Source organism: Hemitrygon akajei, chromosome 18, assembly GCF_048418815.1.
Source record: "Hemitrygon akajei chromosome 18, sHemAka1.3, whole genome shotgun sequence".
In the NCBI taxonomy this organism is placed as follows: Eukaryota; Metazoa; Chordata; class Chondrichthyes; order Myliobatiformes; family Dasyatidae; genus Hemitrygon; species Hemitrygon akajei.
The window spans coordinates 8,213,370-8,225,686 of record NC_133141.1 but is presented as its reverse complement, the minus strand read 5'-3'; the positions used below and the strand labels follow the sequence as shown (position 1 = coordinate 8,225,686).

The following is a 12,317-nucleotide window of genomic DNA, read 5'->3' as shown; positions in this document are numbered from 1 at the left end:
TACAGCTCCCTCATTCAAGACTGAGAAAAGAGTCTGCCAAAACTTTATTCATCTTAAATGAGATCTCTCACATGTTTTACTCCAATGAGTAAAAGGCAATATTATTTAATTGCTCCTCAGAGTAACAAATTCATTTTAGGATCCAATGCTGTAGTTAATTAATACTGTACCACATTCAAGTATCCTCCAAGAGGACCGCAACCTAGTCGTGGTTTGGAGGCTTGCATGCTTCAATGACCCAGGAGAGCTACATTGGCTGGAGACAGGGCTCTATGCTTTGGCTCTTGGTAGGGTCACTCATGGCAAACAGGTCAAAGGGTAGAGAACAAACTAAAAGTGGCCCACTGATCCTCTAGGTTTGAGGGTTCAGCTCAGGGTTAACAATCCTGACTGGTAAACAGAATTGTTACAGACACAGCAATGAAGAATCCTTCTACATCTGAGTGTGATGGTTTTTCTGAGTCTCCGCCCAGGACTTGCACTACTGACAGTAGTGAAAACAGAGGAAGCTACTGACACGAGGAAGGAAGCCATGAACAACACTAGAGATGAAGGACCTTTATTGTTGCCCTAAACTCTAGTGGCGTAACGGATAAAAGAGGGACATCCAAGTATAACCTTCCTTTGCCTACAAAACTCCAGATATGGTTATAAAGTCCTATGCAAATGTGCAAGACTTGAAGAGTACTTCAACCCATTTATAATCAAGGCCAACAGAACATTTACCTTCTAAAATGGCAAGTATAGCTCTACACTAATTATATACATATTAAACCACTGAAAAGTGATCATTTTTATTTTTAATACTTGTGTCACACTAATTTGTATCCATCCTTTTCACTTAATGTTTGGTCATTCATCATTTCTTCCCAAAACCGTTCTCAATTGTTGGGTTTACTATACATTATTGGCATTTAGGTCAGAGCTGCACGGCAGAGAGGGAGGCTCTTTTATTCAACTCACTCATGCCAATCTTGATGCCTGTTTACACCAATCCCATATGTTCACATTAGGCCCATATCGCTCTACTTTTTTCCCTTCCAAGTACCTGTTCAAATGCCTTTTAAATCTTGAAGTCAGTTACATTGATCCCAAATAATCTTGGATTCATTCCTCACTATTCCACCAGAGGAGGAATTTGAACTGTGCCTAAATGACATCTTTGCCCCTTGCTAACTGATGTCTCCAGCAGAAGGATAAGATTGTCTGGACTAAGTGCATATAAGTGGCTAACTACAGGATTTTCCCTCCTCCCCTTTCAATTGAAATGAAATCAGATTGTTCAGTAACATTTATCAGTTAAGGTAAAATTGGAAATAGCAAGCAAAAATATATAAACACTTCATTAGTGATTACACCTTTGAAGCTGACAAAATGGGGGAAAACATTATAGATATTTCACTCACGCCATAGATTCTTCAATGACTTAGCAGACATACTCAACAAAAAACTACAAAGTGTCACCTCTTCAAGTCTCTTTACCTACTACTCCATCCCGATTGAATTATTATTCAGTGCTCCATTCTGGAAATGAATATGTCCGGGTGTCAATAAAAAAAGCTCTACATGAAAGATGATGCCTCTAACTGAATAATCACAACTTGCACTAAAATATTTAAGAAAATTACAATTGACATTTCTTAAATTTATCTCAGAGATAAATTACAAGTTTATCCTGGCACGGCTGCCTTTTATTGGCCATTTCCAACTGCCATTGTGTTGCTGCTGGGCCCATTTGAATTGCTGCAGTCCATAAGGCAAATTAATGATTTCAATATGGACTTTAAGGAATATGAACCCAGAAATGAAGCAGCTACTGAATTCAAGATAGATTTGCAGTTTCAATTATTCAAAAGTTGAATGGCCCATTAACTACTTGGCCTTGCACAAGAGCTAAGAACAGAGCATTTTTCCTCAGGCAAATTCAAAGCCACTACAGTGAAACTTTCTCTTTGTTCTGCAGCAGTTATTTCCCTCTCTCCCCGCATTAGGGAAGAAACAGTACTTAAAAAAGTTATTTCTGCATCCAGCTATTGAGGTGTGCGCAGGAGATGCACTCAATGGATTCTCTTTTGCAGGACAAAAAAAGACCATCATCTAGAAGGTCACAAGCACACACATCCCATTACATCAAGGCTAAAGATACTTCGACCATAAGACACAGCATCAGAATTGGGCCATTTGCCCCATCAACTCTGCTCTGCCATTCCATCATGACTGATTTATTATCTCCCTCAACCCTATTCTCCTACCTTCTCGCCATAGCTTTTGACTTCCTTGCTAATCAAGAACCTATTAACCTCCACTTCAAATATACCCAATGACTTGGCCTCCACTGCCATCTTATGACAATGAATTCCACAGATTCACCACCCTCTGGCTAAAGAAATTCCTCCTCTTCTGTTTTAAAGGGACGTGCTCGTCTTCTGAGGTTGTCCTTCTGGTGCTCCCCCACAATCAGAAACAGCCTCTCCACTCCATCTACTGTATGCTTTTCAATAAGACCCCACTCATTCTTCTAAATTACAGCAAGTACAGGCCCAGAGCCATTAAATGCTCCTCATGTTAACCTTTTCATTCCCAGGATCATTCTTGCAATTGCAACAAAACTGCTGGCTAAATTTTAAATTGGTTATTTAGTAAATAATAAAATGCAAGAAACAAGGGACCTGAAACCAATGTTGTTAATAGTTGTTGCACACCTTTGGCTGTATAATCTCACCTTCGCTTCTGCACTGTTCACTGGCTTCTGAGGGAACTGCACCTCTGTGGCTTTCAAAATCGTGTTTTCCTGTAGAATGTCCTGTTGGGACTGGTTGTGACCAAATGGCTGTGGAACAGAGAGGGAGAGGTGAACATCAGAGATTAAAACTGCAAGTCTGAATACTAAATTATCATTCTGAGGGCTGTGTTTTTGGGACTCAGCACATCTCAATACAACTCACCTTGCAGTTTTGTAGTACATTAACAATCAGAGATAAATGAAGGGTCCACAATGAAATTTGTCACTGATATTAAAATTGGCAGTATGACTAAGGAAGAAAATTCTGGCTTCCAGGCAGATCAATGGACTGGTTCAGCAGGTACCAAAGTGTCAACAAGAATTTAATTGGGAAAAGTAAGCTAGCACCAAAGGAGTGTGATACATAGTAGGACAAAGGGAACCTAGGACCTACTGAGAGTTGGGTGCCACAGCAGCGTAGCAGTCATCACAACACTATTACAACAGTGTAATAGCGTTCAGTTCCGGTGTCATCTGTAAGGGGTCTGCACGTCCTCCCCATGAATCACACGGGTTTTCTCCGGGTGCTCTGGTTTCCACCCAAAGTCCAAAACTGTATGAGTTAGTAGATTAACTGGTCATTGTAAATTGTCCTGTGATTAGGTTAGGGTTAAATCGGGTGTTGCAGGGTGGCATGAAGGGCTGGAAGGGCCTATTCCACTCTGCATCTCAATAAATAAATTTAAAGCCAACAACAATTCTGAATGGCATGGGACTTCCTTCATTTAAATAGAGAGAAAAAATCAACTGGACAAACAAACTTTAACACAAAGTAGCAAACTTCCTGCAAAACGAATCCCCAGGAAGGCAGTGACACCCTAAGGAATGGCTGATAACATCGCTAGGCAGATTCCAGGGAATGGAAGTACAAGTGACCAGAAGCACCAAGGCAGTTAAAGCGTGATCTGACCTTCACCCTAAATCCCCTTACCATAACCATGGCATCCACCACTGCCCAAAGTCCAACAAATTTTGACCTAGCACCAAGTCCTCTGGGATCAAGGACCAATTCCAGGGCCACATTAACACTAGGCAATAGAAACTCTATTGGCAGTCACAATGCCATTGTATTGTTAAGATCAGGCACACTACTTGTAGATACTGGCTTTGCTGTGTATTACACTGATACAATATTCTTGGGCACAGGTGTGCGTTTAACAAAGGGCACTTGCTGGCACATGTCCATCATATGGGTAAGGTACTGGGGAGGCAAAGGCAGGGAAGGAATGAAGGAAAGGAAAAGAATAAAGATTGTATTTATGTAATGCATCTTCAGGTTTTAGCCATGTTACATTTCATGCATGCAAAGAATCCTTTAATGTATAAAGAACTAGTTTGTGATAACAGTCCCAGAACTCAAAGTCAGTTTTTATCTTGACTCATAAGATACCAAGTACTTTCTGTGTAACATTTTAAAAAAAAACTAAAAGTTACCTTGCGCCCATATAGACATTGATAGAATATAACTCCCACAGACCAAACATCGACCTTATTGGATATCTTAGGAGGCTCTTTCCCAACCACGAAGCACTCAGGAGGCAAATACCTAACAGGAGAAATGTTAGTGCACAATAAGCTACAATTTCTGTTTCGATTATATCAACATTAGACAGGCTCAATGTACTAAATGACTACTATGGAAGAACACAAAGAATACAGGAGAATAGACTTTAAATACCAAGAGACAATAGTTTTTCATCTAAAGAGCAAATGGGATCAAAACATGACTTTGGTGTGTTAGGGGAAGCAGCCAAAAGCTAAATTCATTGTGTCCTAAATTTTAGCGAGCTTCATACTATTTCATCCTCAAAAAATCATTAAAGCTCAGTAATTGCTGGTGACAAATGTCTAACTGTCCCAGACTCATTACTATTCATACAAAGACAAAATTAAAAATAAAAGCACCTTTATTTAACATTTTACATAAATTGCTCATTGTACGTACAATGTAGGTACGAAGTGGTCAATGCACTAACACACATACCAACCCTCATTTCCAAATACACTCCTACACTTACAAACTATATACACATTGCCTGTTACACACCTATTTGAAAGCCACCTATTAACTGCACCTCTGCTTATATTGCACACATACAGTACAAAGTACGTATCCTATGCAAAGTAATGTACAACTGCATTGTCCTAAATTGTGTACACACACTTACACAATGTCCACTTTACCTAGACACGTACACATCTATTTAAATCCTACACATTGCTCAAAATTTGATAACTATCATGAGCATCCAGTGCTGAATGTCTGCTCAACTAAGCAAAGGGAACATCTGATAGGGTAGAGACTGAGACTGGCCATATGTCGATTGTTTTTGGCACAGTCTAGCAGAGGGAAATGATGCTCATTAAACCACAGCTGATCTGTCGAAGGAGTGTAAAGAGAGGAAGATGAATGAGAGCAGGTGGGAGAAAAATGCTGGAACCGTGGGAGCAGGATACAGTCACAGCTACAAATACCAAATTTAAGAGAATGCTGAAACAAAACTCAGCTGAGAGACATGATGAGTGAGAGAGTAAAACTGAGGAAACTGGATGCAACATGGCTCTTTCAACCATGAGGTGTTAGTATTCAGGAGGTGAGACGCTCACCGCAGGATACTAAGGCACTAACCTCTGAAGCCTACTTGCTTGGCAACCTATTCACTATTCTCGAAATTCAACCCTACCACTGAAACAAAAGAAGTTTTCTGCTAAATGTTTAACAAAATTTATTGCTCATAAACACAAGAGATTCTGCAGATGCTGGAAATCCAGAGCAACACACAAATGCTGAAGGAACTCAGCATTTCAACATACTCCCTCTGGGTAGCCTCCAACCTTATGACATGAACATTGAATTCATTAACCTCTGGTAATCTCTCTTCCACATTTCTTTTTTGATTTCCTATTCTGGCTCCCCTCTTATCCCTTATCCTCACCTGCCATCACCTCCCTCCATTTCTCCCATGGTTCACTGCCCTCTCCAATCAGATTCCTCCTTCTTCAGCCCTTTTTAAACTTTCCATCCATCACCTCCAAGCTTCTCACTTAATGCTCCCCTATTCCCCATCCACCTTACCCGATTTCAGCTATGACCTGCCAGCTTGTACACCCTGCACTCCCCCACCTTTCTATTGTGGCTTGTTCCCCCTTTCATTCCTGTCCTGATGAAGAGTCTCAGCCCAAAACATTGACTGTTTATTCCCCTCCTCGGATGCTGCCTGACCTGCTGAATTTCTCCAGCATTTGTGCGTTGCTCAAGGTTTACTGAAGAAGCCCAGGATTTAAGATTCAAAACACTCCTCCTTTGAGCTTGCCCAGGAGTTACTTCTCTGAAGTACACTTTATACAATGAGGGCCCAAGCTCAAAAATTTGACTTAGTTTTCAGCTATTCCTTTGTGTGTCTTCAGTAGCCCATGTTCAGCTCTTCTGAAGTACCTGGCACCAAATGAACACAGAAGTCAAATGTGAGAAGTGTCCAGTCTAAGCTGGAGTCACATGTATCTTGTGTTTAAAATCACAGTCCAGATTGGTACTGAGCACCTCATCTCAAATCAAGTCAAATCAAATGCTTACAACATTTTTCAAGTTTTTTTTAAAGACAAAAAGAGAAGGCCAACATGAAGTCAACTAATCCTCAACAACAATTTAGTTTGATTTATTTGGGCTTTAACTTGGCATAGCACAAGCTTTGATGTCTAATGCCATGGTTCATGTTGGAACAGACAGTGTCACGTGAAGGGTGATTGCAACATGCAAGTGATATTTCATGCTCAACAAAAAACAAAAATCACAACTATTTACATTATATTTCAACCTAATAGGCTTCTGCTAGAAACACTTGAGCTTATGTGAAAAAAAGCCAGTTAGTACACCCATGGAATCTCACCAATATGTGCCTGCTCCCTGTGACGTGAGTTCCATTCCATCCACTGAATTGTAGCTATCATCATCCATGATTTTAGATAATCCAAAATCTGTGATTTTTATTTCTCCACATGCTGTTCCATTCACCAGCAGAATGTTACCTGTGAAAGCATGAAATTCCACACATGATCACAAATTGTTTCTCCAAGTCCTAACAAAGCTGCAGCATCATGCTAAGACAGTATACATTTAAAATTCAAAAACACCCTATTTATTGTGCATTGAGTACAGCCATTGAAAACTGGCCCGCAATACTTTACAAGAGACATAATGTATAACCACAATGACATTCTCCATTCACACATCACACAAACCCATTCCTTCTGAAATTAATTTTAAACCTTTTTAAATATAATACCTGCAACATAATCTGAAAAATGACAAATACGCTTGAGAAGCCAAAGATTAAATTTAAATTTCAAACTCTGTAAAATCAGTCATAGGTGTTCAAATTCATAAGATGACTCACAACTTTTCTCTACACATTAAATATAAATGTATCCGTGTTATGAAATTCTAATTTGTAAAGGTTCAATGATCCTTCCCAGAGTTTGTTTCCGTTCATATTTTATAGGATAAAGACCCTCGAACTGTGAAGTAGCAAGGAAAATCTTTAGTCACACATGCACGTTACATTTGGATCATTGTTTTGGTGTGGGTACAAATTCATGGTTAAGGCAGGTGATTGGGGATTGGATTCTGTAATACATTTCAAATTATTTATTCATCTGAATTTCAACACAGCACATGAATCACAGATAGCCACAATGTAGGTACATCAAATAACTAGAAAGATGTCATTAATTAAGTTGACAGGAATGAAATATACAGGATAAATGGCACATTTTTGTCATAAGTTTATAGGGCACTTGGTGAGACCATACTGCAGTTGATTTTGGAAGGACAGATTTATATTGGACACAATTTAGAAAAGATTCATTAAGTAGATTCCAATAATGAAAGCTTAATGAACAAGAGACAATCTCAGGACTTTATGAACATACAAATGAGCAGGAGGTGGTCCCTTGGCTCCTCAAGCCTATCCCCAATTTAATAAAACCTTTTACAACTTTAACTCTGCATTCCTGTCTGCTCACTTCTCATCCATAACCCTAAACCTAACCTTATCTACCTCTGCCTTATAAATATTCAATATCTTTCTTCCACCTTAAAGATTCACAACTGTGTGGAAAATAAAATTGCCTCAAATGGGCCACTTCTTATTTGCAAACAAAAGATCCCAGTTTCACAGCCTTTTATAAGAGAAAGCATCTTTTCTATATGTATCGAGACTCCCCAGGATCTTGCACCTCCTCTCACCCAATTCAATCACCATGGGCTATGTTCTCTTCTAACTTTTCTCAATAGAACTTTCTGAATCATGAATCTTGCTCCTTTATTTGTATGTTCATAAACCAACAACATTTCAATAAGGTTATCTCTTGTTCTGAATTCCAATGATTGCAGGCCCACCCTTTTCAGTTTTTCTTTACAACTCCATCATGGGAACAAGCAAATTCCAACACATTACCAGAAACATCACAACCCACTCCATTAAAGTTATCAGCATAAGACAGCTCAAATGTCCATCAGAAATGGCTCTAGGCCATCTGAGTTATAAGGATAGGAATAAACTGACTTTGAAATAAAACCTCACCCCATTAACTTCCCTCACCACCATCACCCTCGTCTTTCCACGAGTCTTGCAATTATTACAATACTAGAATAAAACAGTTCCAGTTGAAGCCTTTTATAATCATTTGCATTGGACATCAAGGAGTACAAAATATTGCAGAATTGTACAACTTGGGCTTATTTTAGAAATTACATCAGCAGGGAACCTCAAGAAAGTAATTATAGAAAGCAATCGTAAAAAGTATTAACTTTTGCCAACATTTATTTCTATAAAGCTCAACAAAAAGTTTTCTTCAAATATTAGGAACCCTTTATAATTATACAACTCGCTGCAATACTGACATTTAAATAGAACAAACAGCTAATTTCCCCAGTTACATTCTGCTACTATGCCAATATTAACCTTCAGCAGAAATACACACCTGGCTTGAGGTCATAGTGGATGATGGGGGGCTTGATCTCATTCAGATATTTCAGGGCATTGACTACCTGCATGATAATGGAGCGGCCCTCTTTTTCGGACATTAACTTGTGTTGTTTTAGGTAGAAATCTAAGTCGTTGCCTTCACAGTACTCCAACACAGTACAAAACCTGAGGAATGAGATCAGTACATCATTTCATCACAAGTCTTCCTTTTTAAACACAATGAAAATATTTTATCTATTTGCATTTTCCACTTGGAATTAGTTGGATCCAACTCAGTATAGAAGATGAGGCATTATTTGGCATGGGAAGTCACAACAAATTTTCCATTATTTCCCATTCCCTTACATCTGAGCTTTATCCACAAGGATAACACATCTATCGAACTGCTCATTTTCTACTGTGATCAATGAGATATGCATTCAAAGTCTGAATTTATTAAACTTATCAGAGTCTGGATAATGCTTGAAAAACACTCAGCAAACAGTACAGCTATGGAATTATAAGACCTTCAATCTGTTTCCTCTCTCCTCGCACAAGCTTTACCTCTCAGCTGAAATGAATGATCATGTGCCTGGCTTGGTTATCTTTGAAATATCTCTGGGGAGTAAGAAACTTTGCAAACTTCAGCAAAATTGGGAAGGCACATTTATCAAGGCTGAAAATAATGGTGTTGGGTGGAGTTTTCCCATAGAAATTAAACTACTTCAATGTTATTAAGCAGAAGACTACAGGACAGAAACAGGCCTTTCTGCCCATCTAGCCCAGCAAAACGATTAATCTGCTCAGGCCCATCGACCTGCACCTGGCCCATAGCCCTCCATGCCTCTCCTATCCATGTATTTATCCAAATTTCTCTTGAATGTTGAAATCAAACCCTCAACCCAGCACTTGCACTAGCAGCTCATGACACACACTCACCACCCTCAGTGTGAGGTACATCCCCCACAGGTTCCTCTTAAATAAACCACTTTTCACCCTTAACCCATGACCTCTAGTTTTCACCCAACCTCAGTGGAAAAAGACTGTTTGTATTTACCCTATCTATACTATTCATAATTTTGTGTACCTCTATCAAATCTCCCCTTGTTCTCCTTTGCTCTACAAAATACAGTCCTAACATACTCAATCTTTCCCTATAATTCGGGTCCTCAAGTCCTGGGAACATCCTTGTAAATTTTCTCTGCACTCTTTCAATCGTATTGATATCTTTCCTGAATTGTACACTCCAACTTCTTATCCAACTCCAACATCTAATACAATTCAACATCCCAACTCCTGTACTCAATACATTGATTTATGAAGGCCCAATTGGCTCTTTGCCACTCTATCTACCCATGACACCACTTTCAAGAAATTATATATCTGTACTCTCACATCCCTTTGTTCTACCACAAAACTGGAAGCTGTCCTAAGCCCCCTTTTCAGGGAATGCTTAATATACAATAACTACGGCACCTCTGAAATTCAACAAATTTTGCAATTTTTGCCAATTTGACAAAGAACCTTAAAGCAGATAGCTTAAACTTCAACAAATAACATGGCAATTTGTCCTTTTACAGCTGTCAGTAACCAAGTCAATGGAGACTTAGCAGACGTTTAAACAATAATGTCAGCACAATGTTTTTTCAAATGCTCTCATCATCTATATTTTTCAGAGTAATGTGTTAAACATCATGGAACTCTAAACCAATTTGGAATACTCGATGGAGACAAGGGACTGCAGATGTTGGAATCAATCCAACAGATTCCACAACAGTAAGTTTCCTTCAACGATCTGTTATGAGTGATGAACAGACCTGATGGAAATGGGGTGCAGAGTTAACCATTCCCAACCCCCCTCCTGAGAACCACAAACTATTACTGTTGCTATGCTGCTCAAGAGAGAGAGATATGAAACACAGGCAAGAACATCTGCTACAGATAAGAGGGGGAGAGAAACTGTTGATTTACTGTATTATGACTCTTCCTGGATTATTTACCTTCCACTACACGGACTGTACTTTGCTCGTTAACATTTCTCAGGAGATAGCAGGAGTGGCCTGATTTGATGGACACGGTCATTCAGAGTTGATGGATAGCTGAGACCCCGTGAGTGGGGATAAAAGACAGGTCTGGAGAGACACCCTTCAGACACACCAGTGGACACTGACTGAGTGTTGGGAACCCACAGAAAGGTGGGGGCTTCAGAGACCGAACCAGGAGATCGGTCAGTAAAACTCAGTGTTACAGCAGGGCCGGTGGGGAGTTGTGTGTGTGTCCACTCATGCCAGAGTGACGAGTCCACCACAGAAGAACAGTCTAGCTGAAGAACAGAGGGGTCATAACTGAATGGCCACAACGACACGACGGATTAAGAAAGAAATAGGTTTGCCGCAGCTGTAGTTGTTACCTCTCGCTCTCTCTCTATTTCAATACAACAACCATAACTACTTCAGCATTTATGAACTGAACTCTATACTTTCCTATGACAATTCATTTACCCCTAGACATCGATAGAGCTTGTTTATTATTGATTATTATTATTCCTACACTTTTAGGTTTATTACTGCTAACTTGTTTTATATGTATATTTGCATTTTTGATATTGTATTGTGTAGTTTACTAATAAACACCTTTAGTTTGGTACCACCAGACTCCAACGGATTCTTCTTTCTCTGCTGGTCAGACACCCAGTTATGGGGTACGTAACAGATCCATTAAGGAGCCAGCAGGTTAATCAAATCTCAGGCAAGTATCATTTCAAAATAATTTTATTATTAAAGTACAAATATGACACCATATACAACCTTGAGATTCATTTGCTTGGGGGCATACTCAATAAATCTATAAAAGAATAACCATAATAGAATCAATGAGAGACCACACCAACTTGGGTGTTCAACCAATGTGCAAAAGACAATAAACTGCAAACAAAAAGATTTTTAAAAAATAATAATAAATAAGCAATAAATATTGAGAACATGAGATGAAAAGTTCTCAAAAGTGAGTCCATTGGTTGTAGGAACAGTTCAATGATGGAGCAAGTGAAGTTGAGTGAAGCTATCTCCTCTGGTTCAAGAGTCAGATTGTTGAGGGGTAATAACTGTTCCTGAACCTGGTGGTATGAGTCCTGAAGCTCATAAGCTGTACCTTATTCCTGAGGTTAAGGAATGTTTTTAACCCAATTGCATATCTGATTGCAAGGCAATAAACTAACTTGATTTCAAGACAACTGAAATGCCACCATCTATGACATCATCAAAATATCTACTGGATCAAATAGCCTTGTCAAAAAATGTCTGACTGAATAATTTTTTTTAGAAAAGGTGCAACTTTCCGGATTTTATTTCTACTGCAAGTCTGCTTCATGCACATACTTTAACTTTTTACGCCAAGAAATAACACAGGCCATCATTCAACACACACAAAATGCTAGAGGAACTCTGCAGACCAGGCAACATTGATGGAAAAAAATAAACAGTCAACTTTTCAGGCCGAGACCTTTCATCAGGACTGGAAAGAAAGTTAAAATATCAGAGTGAGGTGCTGGGGGAAGAGAAGGAAGTACA

At 39.2% G+C, this 12,317-nt stretch overlaps 1 protein-coding gene across 8 annotated transcripts in view; it reads right to left on the bottom strand.

Moving 5' to 3' along the window:
- Nucleotides 1-12,317, bottom strand: part of LOC140741054 (serine/threonine-protein kinase tousled-like 2) — a 162,953-nt gene that overhangs the window by 20,691 nt on the left and 129,945 nt on the right. For all 8 annotated transcript variants that reach the window (XM_073070724.1, XM_073070723.1, XM_073070729.1 and 5 more), the window contains 4 exons: nt 8,765-8,934; nt 6,670-6,808; nt 4,217-4,328; nt 2,723-2,830 (listed from right to left, as the gene is read on the bottom strand). In XM_073070724.1, coding sequence (XP_072926825.1) covers nt 2,723-2,830; nt 4,217-4,328; nt 6,670-6,808; nt 8,765-8,934 — 529 coding nt within the window. The remainder of the gene's footprint in view (nt 1-2,722; nt 2,831-4,216; nt 4,329-6,669; nt 6,809-8,764; nt 8,935-12,317) is intronic.